Source organism: Convolutriloba macropyga, chromosome 1 (assembly GCF_964194025.1).
Source record: "Convolutriloba macropyga chromosome 1, txConMacr16.3, whole genome shotgun sequence".
Taxonomy (NCBI): domain Eukaryota; kingdom Metazoa; phylum Xenacoelomorpha; order Acoela; family Convolutidae; genus Convolutriloba; species Convolutriloba macropyga.
In genome coordinates, this window is record NC_134468.1 from 17,688,231 (window position 1) to 17,714,967 (window position 26,737).

Genomic DNA, 26,737 nt, shown 5'->3' on the forward strand with positions numbered 1-26,737 from the left:
TTATGCGATTTTTTGCTTGAGTGATGTTTCGTCTGACCCATTTGACTTTCCGTCCTCAAAAACAGGATAAACAGTAGCGCCCAGCGGGTATTAAGTTTTCTTAGAGTCTTTCAGTTCACTTGTCTCCAAGTAAGCTATTCACAAACTGTTTTGGGGACTTATGCTTATGGTGTGAACAACAGTCCTCTAAAACGGGGTAAATAGGTAACGTTCGGAGGGCATTAAGTTCAATTAGAGCGTTGCGCTTTACGTCTCTAAGAATGCGATTCGCCAAAACTGTTTCGAGGCAACAATTTCTTGGTGTGAAAGGTGGTTCTCAATCTTGGGACCCCCCCCCCCCACCCCAACTCAATAACCTCCCCCACTCAATCGACCCTTTCTCGTCCAGCCCTCCCACGCCTACAACCCCTCATCAGTTGAGACCCCTCCCCTCAATGCTTTCATGTCTGAGCCTCAGCTCCGTACTACCGAAGCCAACCACTGGCCGGTCGTTTGAGAGCAATTCACCAGACATTAGTTGGTTATGTTTTTTGATTGTGCCGTATCCAAAATGCAATAACTTTGTCTAGGCCTGTCTCACCTACTGAGAAGTTTTCTCTTTTCCGTGTTCTTCGTTCGTTCCTAATCCTTGAAATTGCATTGTTGACATGCTTGGAATAAAACAGTGTTATTTAGTAAAAATCGGCAGCTTCCAATTGTATAACTATTTTACGAACGTGTGGTAGAACAATAACATATTTAAGTTACCAATTTTTTCTATTTTTTTAGAACAAAATATTTTTAATAAGAACTTATGATAATTTTTCTGCTTTGATGCTTCGTTATTGTTCTTATGTAACCCTGCTGTTTTGCACATTTTTGCTGCTCTTCAAAAATTTTTTATACGTCTTGGATTTTTGTCGGCACGGAACGTGCCCTTATCTACGCTTCAGCATTTTCTTTCGTTTTCTGTGCCAACTGCTATGCTGTCTATAATTTTATAAAAATTTATTTACTATGTTGCACAGTCAATTTGTTAAAGGTAGTGTAATTTACTTAGATATTTCAAGAATTATTTCATTACAGACACCAATTGTCTAAGGTAACACGGCTATTTAGTGATAAAAGCAACGCTTTCCACCTTGAATTAGTTTTTTCTCAACAGAAAAGAGAAACATATAGTCAAGGTTCAACGTATAGGTTAATGTATTATTCTGGCCTTAAATTCAATACTTCAACCTTTTCAAATTCAACCATTATTTGGGGCCTGTGATTTATGTAACTCCGACTATCACGTGAAATTGCTTCCGAGCAAATGTTTATCATTATTCTTTTTATCTGGATCAAATTCTCATATACATTAACTTCAAACGTGTCTTAGATTTGATCATCGGCAAGTTGTGGTTTTGTGAATCATAATAAGAAAAGTTTGTCTAACTGCGTCATTGTTGTTCTCAAGTTAACAAAATTTTCCTAGTTCAAAACTGAGTTAAACTTGCGGTTAAATATGGACAAAATTTCGCTGTGTCATTTTGTGCTCAAATGTCGATTCAAACTGAGAATATTTTGATACGCATTAAATGTGTTGTTTTGAGAAATAACCAACAATCTTCCTGTGATATCTTAAAGCTAAGCTTTCAATCAAACTTTTATGGTCAAATATCAGTAATTTTTCTGTCTAATTTAATCCTGATTTCATTTCTTAGAACGATTCTCGCCTCACAGTGAATCTTTTTCTAACGCAATTTTTGTTCACAATGTATAGTTTTCCTTATTTAGCTCCAAGAACACCAAATGAACTATAATTGAACAACTGATTCTGTTTATGTTATTTGTTTATCGGCAGTGAACTTGATATTTAGTTTTGTATTTGCCTTTCGGTTTATTTGAAACTTTTGCCAACATTTATTTAATTAGATCGACTTTGCAACCAACAGTCGGTATCTGCTACATTTATTACAAGGTGTATTTATCTCAAATCTTCATCAAATATTTACGTGGAAAGGTCGCTGAGTTACTAAGTTATACCTCAAAGCATAGTATTCAAGTTCGACATCATTCTGATTGTTCAAAATGTCTAACCGAAAGGCCGAAAAGCAGAAAGATCTCGCTAAGACGAATAATGACAAAACTCTTCCTGTTGCTAACACGACTGCAAATAGGACCCGCTCCATATCGACAAATGACTGCCTTAGTTTATGGCTGAAACCACGGAAACAAAAGCCACCGACAACGAAGAATTACGTTGTGAAGACTTCAACCAAATCTGAATCAAGGAACGGATCACCCAAAATCCAGCCAAAGTTTTCCTCCGAGTTGAAGAAATCCGATAACTCTCTTCATAGAAGTGTGCCCAATTTAGCCCACAATTCAGTGCACGAGGCTCCCTCATCGCCCCGTCGTGGAGACACTTTAAAACCTCCAGAGATTCCAAAACGGGCGCCAGTAGCACCAAATGAAGAGTCCGAGCTGTCTACAACAGGAATTAGTTTTGCCCAGAGTTGTCAATGCTTTAATTGTGTCGTCGCTGCCTCGGTTAGACTTTTAATGAGAAGTAATACTCAAAGTTTTTTCTGGATCTTTTGCGATATCGTACCCCAGCTTAATTGGTGCATGTCATTTGCGGTGCTTTAGGCGAAATGGTTTTTTTTTCATTAGGACATAGATATTATGGGCAACATAAAGTTAATTTTTGACCGTAGAGCTTTTTTAAATGAATAAAAAAGAACTTCAATCAGTGCAATTGATTAAATAATATGGCCGCGAAGCTGATACCGATCATCATGTTTTCAATGCATTTCTTTGTTTTTTTTCTAATGAACGACTAGGTCTACTAGTTTATGCACTGTGTACTAGTTTATGCACTGTCTACTAGTTTATGCACTGTCTACTAGTTTATGCACTGTCTACTAGTTTATGCACTGTCTACTAGTTTGATCCGTCTAATTGGTCATATTTGTTATATAAAGTTATATACATAAACATATTTAGGGCACTGTACACTCCTCCGAGTATTATTTCATATCCTGTATATGAATTCTATCTATTCAGCTACTTAACTTGATACTTCATCTGTGGCACGGTATTTAAACCGGGAAAGGTTTCTCTTCTGGTTGTTTTTATTGTTAGCTTTCTCTGAGAGTGTACGTGGCCCTGGCAAGATTATATCTTTTTATTTTTACCTGTGATATAAGAAGGTTTTTGGCTGTTTTCGTCCATTGAGTCCATAGTTTGTAAAACGTTTACTTTGTAAAAATTAGTTTAAAATTTGTAAACATTTATAACATGTTTTATTTGCGAAAAATGTTGAAGTAAATATGAATTTCTTGTGAGCGAAATAGCACCACTCAGTTTTATAATCATTTACGGTACCCTCTTAAAATTATTACTTTCATTTTAAAGTGCTGAGCATTTTAAGCGGAAATTTTGGTTTGTGCTTGTTGATTGGGTGTGTTGAATTGGAGACGATGAAAGCAGCAAAAGAAAATTTTTACCGAGTCCTAGGTTTTTAACGGGAAAGTCAAAAGAAATTTAAAATGAAAAAACTGCTGTGATATATTTCTCGCATTTCTGAAAGATAAGGTTTTTCAATTTTAAGTCATTTAAAAATTTTCCGAATTGTCTTTGCTTTATCTTATTTTTACCTCCTAAGATAATCCTTTTCGTTAGAATTTATATAAAACCATAATATTTTTTGATGCATTCAGAGCCGCATTTTTAGCTTCCATTTTTTTACAAACGAGATTTTGTTTTGAAACTTTGTTTGAAGACTTGAGTTTAAAAACACACGAGTTGAAAAATGGATTTTCAAACTGTTCAAAAAATTTTCGGAAAGCTCGGAAAATTCACGCCCGTTTTTATTCTTTAAAGCTGAAATATTCGACAGCAAGTTCTTCGTAAGCAAAAAATGACTTTTCTTGCCAAACTAAAGATTTCTCTGGCTCAGCGAAAAACTACTATTTACTATTCCATAGCAATTATTTCAAGCACACACATTTGATATGCATATTAATAGGTAGCAATGAGGAGTATCATGACAAATGAAAAATATTTTTTGCATCTTTTACCTGTGAATGTGTTTTTTGCAATATATCGCAAACAAAATTCAAATTTTAGTGGTCAGAATTCATCCAAATGTGAAGAAGTTTTCAGATAAAGCAGGATCTATCCCAGGTAAAAAATATAGGGATAGAGTGAAAAACCATCATTCGCAATTTTCACGTCATTCCTCTAAAAAACCTGCATTTACCTATTTAGCTTCAAATGCTGCTTTAAAAATCCAAAATCCAAGAAAAGTACCAAGGTTGTGTGGGAATCACTTTGTGTAAAACTCGTGGATATTGCTTATAACTGCCTAAAATTTGTTTCTCACGGCACTCGTTCCCTCTTAGAACGCCCACCTTGAGTTATCAATTTTTCTACAATTCTATGTTTGTTTACAAATTACATTTTTTGTTAGGTTGCTAACAAAGAAGTAGGCAGACGGTTTCTTTGTCTTTTCGCCCATTTTCTTTTAGTTTTTGTTTTCAATGTGACGTTGTTTGGTGTTATACCTCTCGACAGCTATTATGGTGTTTAATAGCTTTTATGCTATTATTTAACAAATTGTGTTTTTTATACTAAAAACTCTCTTCATTGGATGTTTTGATCTTTGCGCTTATTCCTTTAAATTAGCTGAAATTTCTCAATGAAACGTCTTTCCGTAGCATCTGGGACATTGAATTTCGATTTTTGCACTCCGGATCATTTTAATTGAGCTCTACTCATTCAAATATAAAAGTAATCGTAGATTTCTATGTCATGAAACAGCTTTATTGTTTAGTGATTTTTGATAGAACAGAATCTGCTAAACGATTTTAATGAAAAAAACTCGGGCGAATTTTATTTTCTCTCCGGCAAACGCCAAAACGAAAAAAATTTTCTGACCAAAAAGACAAAATTTGATACAATCAAAAAAATCTTTTTTGATGATTGCTTGATATTCTGTGACGTCTTAAAAAAGTTTCAAATGGATCTTGAGTCTAACTATTTGCCAGATCTGTGTGGTGTTACAAGGAGATGAAAATTGGATAAGAGAAAAATCAGTCATCTGTTTGCGTGCTACATCTAGCGCATAAACTGATTGCTTAATTTTTTTTGCAAATTACTGTGTTAGTTAGTTTTTACTGGAATTGGATGCTCTTGCTGAAATTCAATATTTTAGGAGCTACTTTATGTTTCAAAATGATTGCAAATGCTTATAATTGAATATTTGTTAAATTTTGAAATAAGGGTGTGACTTTTTATAGTTTTCATGTTAAAGAAACTTGTAATCAAGGTGGCTCCAAAAAATTAATTCAGTTTGAGTTTTGCAGAATTGGTGGTCAGACAAGATTTTCCTTTCAGAACGAAGAAATTTTATTGCAAAGTTGAGACTTTTGTTGGAAGATGCGCACCTTCTTGCTCTGTATCCCTGAATTGGAAAATTTTTGATTAATATTGATGTCGATACTGAGAAAAGTCATGAGAAGTTTTCGGAAATAATCAATGGAAATATGATCTGTCTAGCTTCAATTTAGATTTAACTGTTCTTCATAGTTTCTAAATTCATTGATCAAAGTTCCCCGCAGATGCCATAAATTAACGGCAACCTAAAATGTAGGAAACTTTTGGATACATATGCTAATAATGGTAGCAGGGTAGTTCATAGCAGTCTGTGTTTTAGCGCTAATTGGTCTGTCTTAAGGAACTTATGTTCAACTTTTTTTTTGAAATTACTCTTCTAAGTAACGCTTTTAATTCCACATTTGAATTTTTTGTTTGTTTTTATTTGATTTTTACCGTTTTTTTGCGTCAATGAGTAATATGCAAATACTGTGAAGCGTGATATTCATAGAACAGTTCCAAAGATTTTATCATTCATTTGTCAAATTAACAAAAGCTCATTTCTCCTATCAAATGTTACAGCTATTTTTTTCGACTATCTAACATCCAATTGATATTGAAATTGTTTTACTGTAATACATTTACCGGTCTTGCATGACCAAATTATTGAACGTTCTAATTCAAATTTTCCTATTAGTAATAATTAAATAAACATTTAATGAACGTTCTATTTCAAATTTTCCTATTAATAATCATTAGATAACATTAATTTAATTTTGTCATTTTGTTTAACCAAAAATAATTATTGGTAAATTTTCCATCCTCTGTTCTACATCGTAGTTAATGCTTATAGATCTAAACAAGGAGGCTCGGTAATGTGCGTTTGCGCATAAAGTTCCGACCCCGATCATCCCCCTTTTTGGCATAAATGTCTACCAAATGAGGAATAGTATTTTTCAAAAAGAAATGTGTATGAACAAAACGATCGCCTGCAACGCAAATAACTCAGTGGAGTAAAAATTTCCCCTTTAGATTGATGAGATCATTCATTATCAAGAAAACAATTCAAGACGAACAACAAAATCAAACAACAATAACAACTAAAATTAATTACATCCAAAACTTTGCGTCCATTTAAAAAATTTAATAACAAGTTAAAATAGCATCAGGTAAAAATGAAACTAAACAAAATAATTTGTAATTCACTAGAAAAGATATGGGATCACTCCATAATAGGCATCGGTAACAATTAGACAAAAAAGACAAAAACAGCAATAAAAAATTGGCTTATACTTTTAAAACAATTAATTTCTAAGTAAAGAAAACCATTAGATAGCAATTGAAAACATCAAACATGTTTTGGATCAATTACACTTCTTTAGGAGGTCATCAAAACCTGTTATAAATCAATTTTTTATGCGGTTACAGAAAGAACAACAAATAAAGACAACGAAAAATTTCAATTAAAACTTGCGAGAAAATGCTGTCGAAGCCGGAAAGTCATATTATGCTCCAGAAAAGTTGTTCAATTGAGCCTTGCTCCAAAGCCAATAATGTGATAAGCAACCTCTCTTTACTGCGAATAGGAAACATGTAAACAAAAAAAGAGAAAACGGCAAGTAATGCTACTGTATTTTTCGAAAACAATTAATTTTATACTCAAGAAAGCCATTAGCTACAAAAAGAATTAATTAAATAGGTCCGTTTGTTCGTCCAACGGAAGCTCTTAAGGTCTTTAATTATTCTGAATACATCTCACGTCTACAAAATGAACGTCAAATACAGACAAAAATCAAAAATTAGTTTACTTTTTTTGCAAGTATATTCATAACGATTTCTTTAAAAACATTAAGACCAATACTGTCATATATGACTTGTAATTAACGAGACTAGGTGACAAACTGACAAAGAAGAACAAAAATGCGAAATTCAAAAGTCTTTTTTATTTTTGAAAAACAATTGTATTCAAAGTCATGAAAACCATCAGCTATCAAAGTCATGAAAATCAGAATATTGGCTCATTCATTCCTCCTTAAAAAGTCAATGAAACCTATCGTTTTTGAGGAATTTTCATACGACTTAAAACACAAAATAAAATCTACAGTTAAAGACCAAGATGAAAAGTTCAACTAAATTCTTCGAGAAAAGTTTGTCGAGGCCGTAAAACCAAAATCTAAGACTTTAATTACTTTTATATGTTTAATGGTGTCTTATTTTGAACACCAATACTGAATATGTGAATATGTGAACTGTAAATGATGTGATAATGTGACAAAACGAGAAAAAATCGTGAAAACTGGGCCAATGCCTAAAAATCGAAAACAAATTGAGAAAACTAGTAGTATCAACGCCAGAAAACAATAACTTAACGCGTAGAACCGCAAAGATTGAGTTTTAATTTAATAGAAAAAAGAAAGAAGAAGCAATTTTTCTTTGCGTACACTAAACTACAAGTTGACCAAATTAAAAGAGAAATAAAGGCAATAAATACGCCATTATTTAATTAAAAATCAAAAATTTTTAAAAGTCAAATTAACCATAATGATTCCAGTAAACATAGTAGATACTTTATTTGGGAACTGCTTAGGAAACCATTTGTACTTATCAACGGTAAGCCCCGATTCGAATTGTTTTGTTCTTAAATTAACATAAAAAGGTCGAATTTTTTTAAAAAAAGACCGACTGATTACAATCTAATTATATTCGGATTGCAACAGTCCGAAATTGGACTAAAACAAGCCTTGCTATTGCTGTTTGTTCCTTAGGCACACTCAATTGTTTCCTATGTTTTAGATCTAGATAATTTGTTAGATAAAAGATCAAAAGTATATACTTTTTTGATAATCATAGAGTAAAGTTAGCAAAAAGGCAAAATTTTTAATTCTTGATTACTCTCATGTAGATGAAAGGAGGACTAGTTCCCTTTTGTAGTATAAAAAGATTGTGTTAGTTCTTTTTGGTTGTGTATTTTCGGCAAATTTAATCAAAGTGGACCAAAAGAAGCTTCTTTCGGGCAATTTTTGATGAAAAAGGCCGAGTTTTTGGAATATTTAGCCACAATTTTAGCCAAAAATTGAAATCAAAATAGTCAACAAGACTTTTTCTCTCTAAACATAAAATTAAGAGTGTTATTGTTAACAATTTTCACATATTTTAGCAAAATTGACGAAATTTTAGGCAAAAAATTTGGAAAACTTGAATAAAAATAACGCAAATCTGTCTAATATTCACAAAAATTTAAACCACGATAACCAAGACTCGGAAAAACCAATTGGTAAGCCTCCGTTATACTGAAAAGTAAACCCAACAACTTTGTTGTTATAAATATTAACAAATTTTAGTAAAATTGACAAAAATTGGGTCAAAAATCCGTAAAATGTGAATAAAAACCACGGATTTCCTTCTACTATTTTGAAAACTTGAAACCTCGATAACTCTCTGTAAGATACGAAATTCAAAAAACTCTTTTTAATTCCATATTCTACGCTGGACGGTCTTTTTAATTATACCACTCATAACTCTCTACGATGAATATATCGATCGGTCAAAATTGTCTGAACAAAAAACCCCCAGTTTATTATATAGTTCTCCTCCCTCAAGAGGGGTCGGAACAATTATCATTCATGCTTTTTTCTATTTCAAATTAAACAATGCAGTTTGACATCTGTCCTTCACTTACCTAACTAATTTCCTTTTTTAAAAAATATTTTTTGAGCATATTAATTATCTCATGAGAATTGAGCGAAACAGGTAACATGTTTTGCTTTGACCTCCAGTTTTGATATTCTGTGTCGACCTATTTAAACGCCTTCTCGAATACTTGTATCGATATATGTAATTGATGCGTCATCTGTAATTCTATTAGATGTTTGCAGTACACGCCAACATGCGTCCAACCCTGGTGGGTTTTCATGGGCTGGCGTATCAGCAGATCAAGATTAGTTGCATCCTTAAGTTCTTAAGTTTTTACCGGGGAAGACTGTTCAATAGTAGGGAAACAAGACAACGATTTTTAAAAAATGAAACTGCTTTTGAAATTTTTGTTATTTCAACGTCTGCAAAGTTTAAATAAGATTGATCTCAGTGATTATCTTCTGGTTTTGCTATAAGAATTTTATCCAGAGTCTTGTATTTGAAATTGATGTTTTTGACGCAGCATTGGTACACTCCACTTCAATAACTTCATTCATTTATTGAATTCCTTCGCTTTAGGGACAAAATTAGCTTGACATTCGCTTTTAAATAGAAAATTCTAATATTTTTTCCTCAAACATTTCCTCATTATAATTCGGATATTTTTCAATACGGGGAAAATTAAAAGCAGATAAAAATATCAGCAGATCAAGATTAGTTGTATCCGTAAGTTCATAAGTTTTTACCGGGGAAGACTGTTCAATAGTAGGGAAACAAGAAAACGATTTTTAAAAAATGAAACTGCGTTTGAAATTTTTGTTATTTCATCGTCTGCTCAAAGTTTATATAAGATTGATCTCAGTGATTATCTTCTGGTTTTGCTATAAGAATTTTATCCAGATCCTCGTATTTGAAATTGATATTTTTGACGCAGCATTGGTACACTCCATTTCAATAACTACATTTTTTTAATTGTATCCCTTCGCTTTGGGGACAAAATTAGCTTGACATTCGCTTTTCAAGAGAGAATTCTATTGTTTTTTCCTCAAACATTTCCTCATTATAATTCGGATATTTTTCAATACGGGGAAAAACAAAACTTTATTTAATATTTATGTTTTTAGGGTTTGGTTATGTCACTATTAGAAAAAACCACTTCAGTAAACCGCCTCACTGCTTTAGTTTCACTAGACATAATGAAAGCAGCGTTTGTTGATCATTGACATTTCTGTGCTCTCAAAACAGTACTTTCGGGAATGGGGCGCCCCCAAATAGGGAATTGCTTTAAAATAGGAAATAGTGATCACCAATTTTGCCACCTAATCAAATGACAAGTTATGATTTCTCTTTGAAAGTTTCAACTTTTGTTATAACAGTCAAATAGGATTGTATAACCACTCTGTATTTTGTTTTTTTTTGTATTTTTTAATATAAACATTGGAATTGTATGACTGTTTATTTTGTTTTTCAATGGTGCTCCTACTTCAATTCCAAAAGCAGAAATGCAGCTTCAAGTTATTTTAAAACCCATTTGCGTTTAATTTTTTTCTGATATGGCGCTTCGGTTTGATTTTTAATCTTGCTGTTTCGAGCTATAGCTCAATCTTTGAAAAAAGAAATAATTTATTCTTGAATAATCTTTTGTACCATTTGAAGTACATTGCATGATTCTAAGCTGTTTTAATTCTGTGGCAGTTGAGCATCTTAACTTTAAAAAAAAATCTAAGTCGAAAGATTGTTCATGTAGCACAAGAATATTAAGCGAGCAAATAAAAACAAGATGCTGAGATAGAGTGAATATAGCTTTGTTTCATATAGTTGATGATGATGATGATGAAGTTGTTTGGTTTAGCAACCGGGAGGCGCCAAAGTGAAGATAAACGACTACCTGGACACAATGTTTGCTGACCCTGGTCCTCAGTGTCTCTTATGGCTCCCTCTCATGCACAGAATGGCCAATGTGGAGAATGTATTGCACCCAATTGCCTGCTCATTCTGTAATGCAGAGAGCATGATGGGATTCAGGTGAACTTACACAATTGTTCTCTTCATTTAAAAAACAACTCTCTTCTTTTTTACATCACTTGCAAGATTAACTTTTGTTTTCGTATCGGGTACATTCTTTTCCCTTTTGTGTCAATCAGTAAATTCAGTTGATAACCAAAGGTTAAACATACCTTTAACAAAAATAAGTTATAAACAACCATGCAAGCTTCTATTAATATTTCGCCCATGAAATCTAATCACAAAAAAATAGTGAATTTGATTTTCTTCCTAAAAGTTAAAATAACTCTTGAACGGTACTAAAATTTGCCACTGTCAGTGTTGAGGTCTTGTAGTCTTGTACCAGTTTCGGTACACCCAAATACACTCTTACTCATTGTGAATTTTTTGTTATCTTTTTTCGGTGGGGGGGGGGGTATCTTTTAATACTGTGATTATTGATTTAAACTCCATATTACCATATGCCATTTAAAAAATTTGGTTCTTTCTCTACTATATTTTTTAGCCGAACATGCTGTGAATAAAAAACTGACATAATCTTCTTCCATTGCAACTTAAGACTGTTAAAGGGAGGATTTCACCAATAGTAATTGCTGTTATAGACATTTATGAGTGGAATTTGAGTATATTGCTTTTGTCAGGTACAAGTGCCAACGCTGTCCGAACTACCAATTGTGTCAGACCTGTTTCTGGTATGGACAAGCCAGTGGCAACCACAGTAACGACCACGAGATGAAGGAATACTCCACATATGTTAGTTTTTTCCTTCCCTATCTAGGAGACCTCAGATATCTCAGATAAGATCTCTTTCTTGGAAACTGAAATAAATAAGGTATTTTGTAAGTAGTAGTATCTGTTCAACGTAAATTTAAAGCTGGGAAATCGTAATCATTTACGATTAATCAATCGTAATCATCAATCGTAGACTCGCCATAATTTGTATGATATATATGATCTATCAATATGATATAATCAGTCACTGGTTCATTTTTTCTGCTTATTAAAAGTTGTATGTCTTGATTATTGTCAAATTTATTTATGAGGATGTATAGTTTGTTAGGATATACGTTTTTTTCACTTTTTATCAAAATTTTTAAGATTGTGTGCACTTATCTATTTTGTATAGATTGTCAAATTTTTGAACAGAAATCGCCTGCCAAGCAGTTCACGCACACACTGCGCAAAGGTACAATGAAGTGTCTGCCCACCACCACAAATAGGGTGAAGGGTGGTCCAGGAGGCACAGGGGGACCTGGAGGAGTGGGGGGAGGAGTAGACCCCAACAGTCCAGATGGGAAGATGAGCTATGGCATTGACTCAGTCGACGGACCGTCTGTCAATCTTCAACATATTATGTAAGTTGCATGTTATTAAATCAATTATAGCTGACAGAAATACTGTTAATTTGACGTCTACGTCAGCAAGTTTACATCAGCAAGTACAAACGAACAACAACAACAACTGTGACGGTTACATTTTGCAAAATGCATTTCATTTACAGTTATAGTGATTAAGCATCAAGGATTATTTGCTCTCAAATTGCTCTCAAACGAAGTTGTGGCAATTATCGTAGTCGAGTGTATCTTCTAAATGCAAATATTTTACTTGGTTGATTTGAAATTTCAGTTGCCGAACTTGCTCTTATTAATGCGAAAATTTTCAGTGGCTGAATTCAATTGGTGGTAGTTAATTCTAAGAGCTAAACGAAAAGTGCACCGAAACTGGTTTCATTTTAAAGATCCTGGATACAAAGTGAAGCGAAACCCTTATTGGCGACATGATGGCGTATTTTTCTCATGTAATGGTTTTTCCATATTTGTTCATTCTCAGAGCTAGTACCAATTTTTGTGGTCATGTCATAGGGTAGTGGATAAGGCACAATATTACAGCTGTCAGTGCACTCAACTTTTCTTGATTTTTTTGCAATTTCCCGCCAAATCGCTTACAATTCGTGTTTTTAAATGAAATTTCAACTTAACTGTCAAAGGAGCATTTTTTCTCAATAAAAATATATTGCAAAAATTTTTTCAAAGCACAAATTTAGAGGATGATTGTTCCTGCCTGGAAGAAAAACGAAGAAATTGTACCGTTTATGCAAGTTCTGATTAGTAAAATTAGGTTTTCAAAGAGGAAGCCAACTAACGTACTGGAAACTAATTTGAATTAATCAGCACCCCTAAAAATCAAGCTTAGAATTTTTAATTTTTGTCCCAAAAAGCTTTAAAAGTCCAAATGCCAGGGTGACAAAATTTTTCGATCGAGCTATAAACTATAGGAATCGAATCAAAATGGTGCTAGCAAATGTCTCCCAAGTTTTCCCGCATTTTAAGTATGTTAATATGAAATCGTTTATTCATCAGTTTTTAAGAAATGTTGCGAAAATCAATAGTCGGTAATCATTTTTTCTCCTCATTATTTTTCCTCATTTTGTCTTTCAAAAAAGCTCTTAGAGCTACAAAAAATGTGTTAACCGTTTTTGTATAGAAGTAAACTACCAAAAAACATGAAACCTAGGAGAGAAATTATGGCGTTTGTCGACTCGATAATAATAATAAACGATGTTCTCAAATTTTTAAAATTGGTTTTAACTGTTTTTTGAATTAAAAAAACCGGAAAACTACAATTTTTGACTTTTGTATTCACAATTTTCGATTTTCTAATCTGTTTTCTCCCTTAATTTTTAACATTTTTAACATATCTACTTCACTGTAGAATTTATTTTGCTAACTGCACACAATTGAGATATCACCGTTTTCGAGAGGAAAATTTCAGATAAATTTTCTCTAGTTTTTGAAATTTTCAAAAAACAATTTTCCCTCTTATATTCTTTCTAAAATTGTTTTTCGAAAATTTCAAAATTTGTAGAAAACGGTGATATCTCATTTCTGTGCAGTGGGCGAAATAAATTCTACAGTGAAGTTGATGGGTTAAAAATGTTTATTATTTTATGGGAGAAAACAATTTTACAAGGCATATAAAAAAAGGGAAAATTGGAAAATAATAAAGTTGCAGAAAAATTTTCTAGAATTTTTGAAATTTTCCAGAAAACAATTTTCCCTCGCAGATACCGGTAGCTCGACATTTTTTAAAATGTTTAATTAGCAGAGCTTTTGTAATGCTGAAATTTTTTAATGCAAAACAAAGCACCGCGGCCACAACTTTCGTCAGTGGCCAGTTTTGGTTCATTCAGCTATATTTTATTCAATATGTTTAATCCTTGTATACATTGTTCTGGTCTGTAATAATTTTTGTAACTTCGCTTGAATCCTCCAAGCTATGCCCCTCCCACTCCCGTGCCTATCTTTTTAGAGAAATTCTTTAGTCGGTTTTCTTCGCAACTATTTTTCAAGCCAACTCCTTTATAAAGGCCCAAATTTATACTACAAATCATCTCAATAGATTTTCATTGAGTATAGAGAATTAGTAAAATTAGAGACAATGTGTTTTTAAAGCAGGTTTAACATTAATTAACGTGATAGTCAGTTGAGATATAATGTTGAGATATAAAGTGGTTGTCAACAAACTCAGTTAGGGTAGATTTTCTTTGTTGACTTAGGACTACTCGATCATTTATTGTTTCGGGTTCTACTTCTTTTCACCCCGATTCATTTAAACCCGCATATTTTAACACCACATCATTTAACCTCTCTATCATTTCAGCCAGCCAATTAGTAGTCGACATTAAAGGCATGTTTTGTCATAATTAAGTGGATAAATTAATCCCGCGTTCGGTTGTGATAGTTTCATATCAAGTCCCACGGGCCGCTGAGGCATGGCCATAGCCCGCGAGGCATGGCCAAATGATTATATTGCTAATTATTTAATAATCTTTATTTTGTAACATATAGAAAGATTAAAATCGGGGTGAAATGATAGAGAGGTTAAATGATACAGGGGTGAATAAATCGGGGTTAAATGATAGGTGGTTAAATGAATAGGGGTGAAAAAGCGGGACACCATAGTTTCGACATAATCAAATCGAGACTAGAAACCATATGCAAAACTGGTTTTGTTTTGTCCAGCCAGTTTAGCGCTATCGATTTTTTGCACGTCAATATCCGTCGTATAATTCACGAGCCGCTGCATAATTAATTTCTTGGATCTTATTTGCCGTAAAAGTTTTACACTTTCACATATAAATCTTTTTGATAGGTAGTTGATAACTTTGAGGTCTGAGTTCGTTCAGTATCGCAGTGGTTAATTAATTTTAATTTATAACGAAGGATTTCCTTACACCTTTAAATCTGCAACAATTTCTAGGAAAGAGCTACTTCGGTATCAAATTTAATTTTTTTAGTCTGATGCTCGTAACTTTTTGACCCGCAAATATTTTGTTTCCTGGCTACAATTGTAAAAATTCTGTTTTAAAACTAAAAACTGGTTATATGCACGCAAAACTGTTTCCCATTTTATTCCATTTTACAGCATCTTCTGAAACCTATTTGAAAATACTTGAGTTTTAACGCTTGAATTTTTAAATGGAGCAAAAGAAAAATTTATACTATTTTTGAAGATTAAGTTGAGGAAGTATTTCCAACTGTTTGCATAAATTAATATAAGTAATCATATTTCAGTCGGGAGGTGATAGCGAGACTATTAATTCTGCGTCAAATTAAGAATTGTTTGCATTTTGGTAAATCATAAATTGTGTTCAAACGAGAGGTGGGAGGGGAGAATTTCCCTTCTCAATTCAGGAGGCTCTATATTTTATTCATGAGAGCCATGCACTTTTCAAAGGAATCACTTGAAACTGTTCATGCTTTTTGTACCATTGAGACGAGTGAGAGAAGCATTGCGGTTGGTGGTGATGTAAAAAAAGCACTGTGGAACAGATTCTTTTCTCTATGACACTTTAAGTGACACTTTCAGTTCCCCTAATCTCTATTCGTTTATACCTTCCTGTACATTCAATTCTATTTTAATCTCACAGACAAAAAAATATTCAAAACATTGTGTTAAATGTGGCATAAATGGTTTGCCGCGTTACTGCGTATAGAGGACTTTATTTATTATGAAATAGTTCTGTTACTGAAACCCGTTAGAACTTAATTTTGAAGTTATTTAATGGCATCAGTTCAAAATTGCCGGCCGATTTATGGTGATTGTTAAGTTTTTGTTGCTTATTGCAACTTACTTCAACGTACCTGCGTAAATGCACGAGTTATTTCTAATTGTTAATTAAAACATTAAAAATGTGATTCCATGATAGTTTTTTTTTCTGAAAACTAAATTCCTTTGAAATAGTCCCACTGACTTATCTTGCAGTAGAACAGGGGTTCGGTTCTGTTTTGTGGCAGCATAAATCCAGAAAATGTTTTATTTTTTGGTTGTTTTCTTTGCAGAAATCAACTTGAAAGTAAATTTTTGGGATCTATTGTTATAATTATTATTTTTATCAAATTTAATAGTGTATGTACAAGTAATTTTCAGGAGTACATGCAAACATTTAACCATCTGCTCATACTTCCTTAGTTTACATGTTTCAAATTCAAAAAATAACGCAATTATTAATCAAGAAATTTTTCTGCTGAAATAAACATAGATAGCATTTGGCGGGCGCTTATTTGTTACATATCATTATCTAATGGCTACAATTGTACCGTTATTTATAGTCATCATTGGTAATGAAAAAGTATTGCGTACTATTTTTTTCTTGTTACAAACGATGTTTTTTGCATGTTTTGTAATTTCTAGGTTTTTAGGTATTAATGCTACTGCTTGAGTATGTTTGCTTTTCTCCAGACCTGCATGTGTTGTATTTAAAGGAGGACGAGGGGACTTATTGTGTCTTTTAAACCCACGCACCTGCTAGCCAGGGGTTTGAATAGACTATTCGTAGAATTTCGCTTTAGTGCTGAGACAAATACATGGATATATGCATATAAAAGAAACTTTCCGCTTCTTTTGGGCCATGTAAGTGCGCATTAAAATGCATACATTTTGTGACGTCATAAAACGGTGAGCATACTTTTTCAAAGCACTTGTCATCTAATTACCATTTGTAAAACTCAAAAATGGTAATTAGAGCAAAGCAGACGCTTTAATTGCTTGTCTAAGATTCAGAATTGATTTCAGTAGATTTTCTGAAAAAAATCTGAACTCAACAGGAACTCAAAAGGCTGAAACCGGAACTTTGCACAGATCTTCGGGTCAATATTTTGTGAGCACATTACACTGTGTTATTTTAACTTGAGTCAGTTTGATGTCAATGCGTGTAATTGATCGCTTCCTATTATATCGTTCCCCAGTTTCTACACTTAGGCCTCTAATTTCCCTAATTTAACCCCATTTGCATATCTCGACAAATTGGGACACAACTTTGTGGGCCTTCCTTTTCAAAGCCTGTCTGTTCGCCGTTATTTCTTGCTTTCGTCATTTTAATTGGTGGCCTGTTGAAAATGGAAACCAATTTATTCGTGATTTATGCGTGATTTTGCTTGAGAACATTAGCGCGTATTTCTGTTTAAACTCTTCTTTTCTTTTGTTTCTTCATTTGTTATTTTCTTATTAATCAATCAATTAGCATACTTTTAAATCTGCGATTTCGAATGAATCGGTCTATAGTTGAAAGCACGGAACAGCGCTCCTTTTATTGGAACTCACAGGCAAACATTTAGGAAAAATTTTTAAAAGGAGGTTCGGTAATGTGCGTTTGCAAATAATGTTCGAACCCGTCGAATAAGATTAAATTTCAAAAAGGGAAAAATTATTTGTCATGGCTGACCATCGTAAAACAGCATAATTTTTGTTTTCTTTTTTTTCTAACGAAAACTTCGAGTTTAAAAAAATTGTGACAAATTTGTTTCCACCAATTTGTCTTTTGTTTTCTCCGTTCCTCAATTTCTAGCCTTCAAGTTTCAACATTAAGACTTTAACGGTAGGTTTGAAGGACAAATGGGAGAAAGATTGTCATTAAACCCCTATATTTTCTAAATAAGAAAAAGTGTTACTTGAACATCAAAAATTCTCCTCATGAACTTTTATATAATTTATGTTTTTATTAATCGCACTCAACTGAAGTTTGTAGCACTTAAATCAGTCCGTGGGTCTTTTATTGCGATTTTTCCATCGAGCAATTTTGCGTTTAACCCTTTGTGATCTTTCGTCCTCAGGGATTACTAGACTCTAAATATGCGATTCACAGAAACTGTCTTGGAGACTTAAATTCATGGTGCGAAGGGCCGTTCTTCCACCCGCAACTCCGCTCTAGACCCCGAAACCCCGTGTCCACCCCCCGTCGCACTTCCCTTCAATTAATCTAAAGCTAGCCTCCCTAAACTTTAGCTAGACATTGATAAATTCAACCGCTTGCCCGTATTTTAGGAGCATTTCACCCGACGTTAGTCGGTTTTGCTTGTAAATTTTTATGTTTTTGTCGGCTTGTTAGGCTCATTCCATTCCAATAAAGTCGAATTGAAACTATTTGATAAGATAACATTGGAAAATTGTTTAAAAATATCAAAGAGGAAAGTTTAAATAAGTTATATTTAAATTTTAATATTTACCGTCCGCCTTTCCACGGCTATTATTTAGGTGCTCTCCTTTTTGTAAATCCCCTTTACCGTTTTTCTTCTTACATAAGGTGCAACTTTCTCGTTTGACTTCTGACAGGCATCCTTAACTGCTTCAACTGAACGGAATTTAAAATGCTTCATCTGAACGGAATTTAAAACTCCAAATAAAAAAAAGAGTACTAAGATCTAATATTTAAAGACTTAGTGCATTAAGTTATCAAATTTAGAGAAGTCACTGGAAATTAATAATAAAAAACCATCGAGAAAAAAATTACACTTTGTTGGATACCAGTGGTCTTTAAAATTAACCTAATTTTAATTGAATACAATAAATTGTTGTTGAAAAATTTGGTAGTAGCTGTACACAAAAAAGGAGGAAAAAACGCAATTTTCAAAGGTTCTTTTCCAGAAACGCACTTTTCCGGAAAATTTTTGTAGAAATTTCTCTTATTGGTTCTCTTAAGTGCTTTTGAGCTTTGAAAATATTAAGTAAAACATTGAATTTTCCGGTGCATTTTTGATGCACCGGAAAATTTTTTAGTACGAAAAAATTTTTGTACCGTTCTTTAAATAATTTACAATGACCTTAAGTTTTTCGATTAACTGCTGGAAAGAAATAACCTTTTTGAAGTTGAAATGAAAAAGATTATAAGAAGTTTTAACTGTTGCAGCGTTAGATACTTTCCTATAGAACACCTTATTAATATTGTTTCATAAATATAATTTTGTTTCATGAAATGGGGATAGAAGAGATTTTCAAGAGTATAAAAAACGGCTGAAGATCAGCAATTCAGGCTTGTTCCATGTTCTCTCAAATCTCAAAAAATAGCATCTCATCCATTACTCTTTGTCATACTTTTCTAGTATAAAATAGTGTTCAAGAATTTTCTCTAGCTTTCAATCTACCGCACATTGAATTTTTTTTAGTTCGAATTGATGTTTGAGAACGTAACTGAGTCGAGTAGTTCTTTTTAGGTATTTTTCAGTCTACCTTGAAAGAGCCTAGCAAGAAGCTTCTTTTGTTGAAATTGAATTTAGACTCTCCTTCTTAAACCCTCAAGCAGTTTTTGTAATTAAATGCATTCAAAAAATTCAATCTCATAATTATATTCACTCTCATACTTTAATGCAGTTGAAAGACGTAAAAGTGAGATATCAGTATTTGATAGGGGTTTGAGGGATATCAGCTGTAATTGAATCAGTTTAGTGTGCGTCAGATTCATTCGTAAAGTTAGATGGTTCCTAAGCTCATCCTCTGGTGAGAAGCGCTGTTAAGAGATCAGTTTTATGATAGTAATGGAGTGAAAGATTTTTAAGTGGTGAACTATTTCAATTTTGGACAGGACAGCTTCGAAAATAAGCAAATTCTCCTTTTTTTGCTGCTAATAGCAGCTGCTTGAGAAGCACTTTTATAAAAAGCACTTCCGAAAGAGGAGAGAAATTTTTTAAATGTCTGATATAACCTGTGTGAGGCCTCTCTCGGAGTTTTTACGAAGGGACTAATTTCGTTTTTGCAGCCGTTTGAGTGTTACCTTTTCAATTGTTAAAAGGAAACTTTTGTGAGTTTTTAGTTAATAAAGTCAATTTATTCAAGCTGTAAAACCCGATGTTTTTCACGACCTTTCGCTGCCGACATTTACTTGAAAAATTTAATTTTTGGCCTTTTCAATTTTTGAAGTCTGCTGATGTTTCACTGAAAAATTTCTATTTCCTGCTTTTGTCGATTTTTAAAATTGCGCTCATCGTGTAATGAAACGGTTACACGGTTCTAGAATATTGAATTTTATGCGCGTGTTATTATCAATTTGGATTTACAGAGAGATAATTGAATGTTTATCTCTTTTTTCTTCTGTGGTAAGCTGACTTCCATCCGACTTCTCTGTGTGCTCTTTTGTTCGGAGTGAGCTGTTTTTCCCCCACCAATTGTAAAACCTGGGAACTTCTAGAAGTCACGGTTCGGTGACATATTGCGATAAATTTTTCTGACATTCTCCCAATTATGGTTTAATGCTTTAAATTGTTAGTCAAATTTAGTTTCAGCATTTCAGCAATAATCTCTGAATTTTCTCAAAAGCTAACAGATTCGAGAAATCAACATCAGGATTAATATTAGTTCCAATTTTACCGCTACGAAAAATTTCTATAGAACTATTTCAAGCTTGTGATTTCTCTGTTATTTCGTTTTTTTTTTCAGAAATTACCACTCCTAAATTTGACAAATGCTGCTTTTCGATATACGAGTTCCATTACATGATGCGTAAAACTCTTTTTAGAAGTGTTTGAAAGTTTATAGATTTGATCTTTTGCTTAAGCTTTTATTTGAGATATCATTGAGCAGTAAGTTTGAAGCGAAAGAAAGCGAAACAATAAGCAGGTTTGGGAAGAATATTAGCCAAATCTTTTCTACAGAGATCCAGTTTGTGCTGTTTTGACATCAAATTTGATATCTGGGTCAAATTTGATGTCATTATTCATCTGGAGGATTTTTGCAGTTACTTGACCTGTGCTTTACCTGGCAACTGTATTTCAAATTAAAATTATTAGGTGGAAAAATAATTAAAGAAAAAGAGTTGAATTGGTCGTTGAAGTCACCCCTTGTTTGAATTCAAAATTTTACGATTTAATCTTAGACTAGAGACCTCTTTGATGCTATCGTGTTTTATGCATCTTGAGGGGACGCATAAAACGAAATCGAACAAAAAGATGTCCAGTGGAAAAAAGTCAACCATAAAATACTTTTAAACGCGAATCTTTTCATATTCAGGTCGTGTAGACGTATAAAAGTCCTGGCTTTTAAAGCTTTTTTCGTTAACCATTTTGTTGGTATTAATTTGAAAATTTAAGCCAGCCTCATTCTAATGATACTTCTTTTGCTTTGATATTGTTCCTTTAGCACTGTCAAAGCAATATTTTTTATCACATTTCCAACTTTTTCTTTTGAAATATTAATTTCCTGGTGTATCAAAAAAGCCTCCAAACATGAGTATGAAGTATGTAAATATTGAGGTGAGCTTTCTTGTCAGCGGACTGAATTTTGTTTGCTTATATTTTGCGATCCATCCGAAGTCTATTGAGTTGTTTTGTTATTGTTATTGTTGTTGTTGTCTCGCTGTTTGATAGTCTAGTGTGCACACTCTCAACTACCTTTTATCTTTCTCCCCTTGAGTTGTTTTATCGTGTCACCTGATTAAATTAACATACCCTTCTTGTAACAACACTATTCTCCCTTTCAGCCCCCTCATCTCTCATCTTGACCCCCCCCCCCCCTCCTCCTCCTCCTCCTTCCTCAGTGCCCGTTTTATATTGCCGAGCGCACTCGATTGCTTCAAAGCTTACCGCCAACTCTTCCAATGATTGCTGCTATTGATCATTTGCTCGACAGCTCAAGTTGACTTTCTCAGATCTTTATCAATCTTATGACCTGGATTAGGGCCCTCATAAAAATTAAATTTTCATTTACAAGTATTTGACCAATTAAGGTGCATTAATTAATGACCATGATCCAACGCATGCAAAACCAAGAAACCATTTTGAAATTTGAAACGAATTCTACTTTGTTCAAAATTAATATAAAAAGTATAAAAGAAAATCATTGATATTTTTGATTTCTCTCTTTTAGCTACTGTCAGTGAAATTAACTGAAAATGTAAGAGTACAGACTATATGATAGTTTTTTTTAAATTCAGTTTATAGTTTTATATCATAGCACTAAAAATCTTGCAATGATGCCCATTTATGAAAAAATCTATCAAATATAGTTCAGTTTCTATTTTTTTTAACCAACTGCACGTATTTTAATGACTCGAATACAGGGTTACACAGGTTTTTAGCTCAAGCAATTTTTTCAAGAATTGAATTTTGGCTTTTTTCGAATATTTACATTTTGGAAATTTTGATCTCGTATAAGTGCCTCCTCTACCTATCTAAGCCACAGACCAACCACCTACCTATGAAACCCCCTGCTACTCCCACTCAAAATCAACCTACTCTCCCTCCAATTACCGATTTACCCCACACCACACCACACCTCTTACCTACTCCCATCTCGTACCTAACCTCCTCCCCCCAACACCATCACCTATCTACGCCTTACTTTTTCCTAACTAACAGTTGGTTGCTTCTAACTATATATTGCTTTGTTTTTACATATCAGAAATAGGTATGGTTACTTAGTTTTTATTGCCCGAATCCTTGAGTTTTTTCCGGATTTATGTAGTTTATGTTTTTATACAAAATTTTTGCTTGACCGCTTTGACTTTTATGCCCTTGATTTTTGTTTCTTTTGCGTGATCTAAATTTCTCTCTCATTCACAAGTGACAGCAGCAGCTGAAGTCTATGGTATTAATTATTCGCTATCGAGAAAGTTCCGACGATTGTGATTAATTTTGATACAAAATCTTTTGTACCAGACATTGCCCGACAAATTCAGTTCATTTTTGTCTCGAGAAAAAAAAATTTTGCAAAACTTTTTTTTCTGTCGGATAAAATGGGCAATTATTTTTGCAAGATTATGAGACAATGATTTTCATTATTTAATTTTTCGTTTTTTTTTTCAATTTTAACCTGATAACGGTGACCGCTCTTTTATTTTCTTTGTATTATTTTTCAACATTTGCAGGAATATGTAGATATTTGTTTTTATGAAAGTGAAAAATGCTAATCCGAATTTGGAGCTCATTGAGGTGGGTTTTTGCATTTTCCTTAAGAGCGTAAATTTTTGATAACTCAGCTTTCAGCTAGGATGAACATTAATAAGTAATAAAAAATAACTAGCTTTGAATACTTAGGCGAATGCTGTTGTCACCCTATCAAATTATTTGTAACGTATTAAGATGTTTGGTACCTTTTTATGACTATTTATTTAGTTATAAAATGAACAATTTTTGTAGAAGTTTATTTAGTTGAGAAATTGGTGCTTTACAATTAATTGACTTTTCAAAAGTGTGGCGGTTGTGTCAGCATAAATACAAGTATATTTTTTTTCTAAAATTATTGGTTGCAAGTTTTTTATGCAATTCAATTTTCAGTTCTAATGATGGTTTCAGAATTCTGTTTGATTCAAAGAAATGTGCGAACGTTTTCTGACCTAGGATAAAAAAGTAAAATTTTTATTTATCCTAGGCTGAGAAAACTTTTGCTGAGATAATTTAGGTTTCATCGAGCAACTATTGCGACATAATTTGCTACTTTTGTTTTTTTTTAACGAATTTTGAATAAACTATTGTAAACAAGTCGGTCTTTTTTATGCAAATTGCTTGACCGTTTTGACTTTTCAAGTGATTTTTACGCCCTTAACTATTTTGTTTTGCGTTTTCCGTGATCTAAATTACTTTCTAAATCATTAGCTGAAACCAAGTAGTGGCCGTTCACTACTAAACGTCAGATGAAAAATATATCGAAATTGCTGTATTTTTTCATTTTAAGTTTTATTATTGGCTATAGTGGTATATATATAATAACCTCTGATGACATCATTTGTAGCCCCTTAGTGATATTCTTAGTCCATCCTTGCCCGACTGAAGCAGGTTTTTAATAGAGCAGAGCTCCCACTTGTCGTTCAAGAGCAATTCTTCCGACGGTTGTCGGTTATATTTAATAGTTCCGGTTTTGTGTTTTTTTTATTTTTAACCAAGCTTGATGTTTCTGGACACTTTTTAAAAACGTCTCCAGACTGCTTTATTAGTTTATCAAGGCACTTAAATTTGTTATTTTTCCTTTTCGAGGCTATATACCGGCTTTCTGAAAAGACGGCTAGCTGATGAGTAGCTGCAGCAACTTTGGTATCAAATTATATGGTACATAAAATTTGTTTTCATTGAAAAGACTCTTTTTATATTCATATTAGTAATTCCCTGCAATCTCAAAAGCCAAAGAAGCAAAACTCAATCATTCTCGCAGGCAAAGATTCTTCTCTCAATGGAATTTCAGGATACATCAGAAGCGTCTTTTTTCAGAAACTTACTAACTTATAGGATGATTTTTGTTCTAATTAGTTGTTAAATTTAACCCGAAAACTTAAAATGATAAAAAATCATTAACCTTGCCCAGAGTTCCCGATAACCGCAAAAAAAAATTCACAGGCGCAACCATGATTTGTTCAGCAAAATTTTGCGTCCACAATTGTAGCTGTTTTTTGCGAGGTTTTGAACACTGACAGTGATATGATCTTTTTTTCTGCAATTGAAAGCAAAAATGTTTGAACACTTTATGCTCACGTGCAGACCTAAGCGGGTCTTCCATCTTAAGTCTCAGTTCTTTTGATTCGTGCTCTATATAGAACTATTTTGGGAAGACGTATAAATTGGACGCTATTTAAGGTTGTGGTGTGTTAATGGAAAATGGTTTTTATGGCCCAGTTCTAGACAGGTCGAGTAACATTAATCTATAAATTCAAAGACTCCTTCCTAAAGTACCTGCCTTAGCTGCCTGGAGTACCTGCGTGATATACGGTCGTCCGTCTCAGGCTCTGTTTTGGAGCCGCCGTGCATTGTATTCTTGCCTCATTTGCATGCAAATTAGTTGAATTAGAGTGAGGCGAAACTAGCCGTGCGTGTTATTATTTCAATGAGCGGAATAATAAAACATCTCAAATATCATCGCCCAAAATACTCTCGCGTCTCTGTTGTCTTTCCAATTACTCCTTGTTGTTCCACCAGCCGGCTTTTCAGGCCCACATTTGAAATTGGAGTAGCTCCATCCGCCTGCCTATGCGAACCTACCAACCTTTACTTTACTTTATTTTACTGGGATTGATGCATACATAAATACAAACACGCATTACGCGAGGGTAGGTTAGGTTGCTATAGGTCCATTTTTTTTATTAGAGAGAGTATAACGCTATTATGATATGATGTGAGAATTGCAAGATTTCACAGGGCAGACGACCAATTTTTTTTACATGAATTCATTCTGCAATTAGAGCGCTAACATTGGTCCGAGGACTGATAAATGTTTGTGGTTTTAATGATAATTTTGATTGATGGAGTTTTAAGTCTTACTTTTTGGCTGTAATTTTAACATCGGCTTAGTTTGTGATTCGGTTTAAAAGTAGCTTCCTAAGTTCCATTCTCATTCTGGGTACTGTACTAGAAAATTGAAAAATTTGCCTCTGTTAGTAGGGCCAGCTATAGTATAACAAAGGACAATGCGAGCAGGCAGTGAAGAGAAAGGGGGAAGGGGGGACTTTCGAAATTGGGACTGAATAGGTGGTGAGGGTTTGATGGTGGGAGTATGAAGGTTAGGGGCGGGGGAGGGGATGAAGGGGAAGTGAAAGTTGAAAGTCTTATCCAGAGAGCGTTTATTGCCTCATTTCCACGCACCGGATGCAAACATTTGCTTTGAACGCGCAATCATTTTCCCTCATTTTCTCGCCTCTAGCCGGTAATTTCTATTTGTATGTGTACAGAGGGATGGGGAAGAATGGGCCACACTACTATTACTACTAGTACTGCTGCTATACCATGCCACAGCTAAAAGTATTTTAGCTCCACTCTTCTTTTTACCTGTATACTTTATTCACCACCTCACCACTACCACCCCCAATGCCCGTACCCCCCTCTGCGCTGGCAAAAGTACCTCACTTATAATACCCACTACTCACCCAACACTTTTCCCATTTCTTTATTGAAATGGAAAGCAACAAAAATTAATAATTGCGCCCCTACAACTTATGAAATTAGCCGGGCCGTCCTAGTTCAATTTGCTGTTAAAAGTTTCCACTTCTTTCTAAATTTGGACATTTTTTGAGCGAATTCAGTAACATTTCAAATGTCACATTTTGAAGCCTAATTCTGGGGAATAGTGTCATCCCTGTGAGATATTGAAAATTTATTCATAATTTTTGTCATCATAATCTTGCATTGTGTGCGGGCCTTTTATGGGGCGCCTTTTACCGGCAACCTTTAATGTTTCTTGTCTATTTAAATCTCTAATCCAACTTAGCAATTTCTTGTGATTATTCCTACATATCTTGACTTTTATCCCCTCCCTAATTTAACTCTTTTCCTTACTAGCCATTCAGATTATACACATTGGCCAACAATGCTTTTTATTTTAAAATAATTATACATTTTTATTTTTTCACAACTGTACACGTTTCTGGAGTTAAGCACTCTACATGCAACCCCTCCCCCGAATTTATTCAAAGTGTACTGGATTTAGCAGCTCGTATAGGTTAAAAACGGGACCGCTTTTATGCCGTTTGACATCAAAAACAAGCTTTGAAACAATTTGCCATATCCCA

General features: G+C 33.6%; 1 protein-coding gene across 12 annotated transcripts in view; it reads left to right on the plus strand.

Annotated features, from left to right (window-relative positions):
* Positions 1-26,737, plus strand: part of LOC142335874 (dystrobrevin beta-like) — a 203,811-nt gene that overhangs the window by 141,312 nt on the left and 35,762 nt on the right. For all 12 annotated transcript variants that reach the window (XM_075384249.1, XM_075384233.1, XM_075384241.1 and 9 more), the window contains 3 exons: positions 10,829-11,001; positions 11,622-11,733; positions 12,127-12,335. In XM_075384249.1, the coding sequence (XP_075240364.1) occupies positions 10,829-11,001; positions 11,622-11,733; positions 12,127-12,335 (494 nt within the window). The remainder of the gene's footprint in view (positions 1-10,828; positions 11,002-11,621; positions 11,734-12,126; positions 12,336-26,737) is intronic.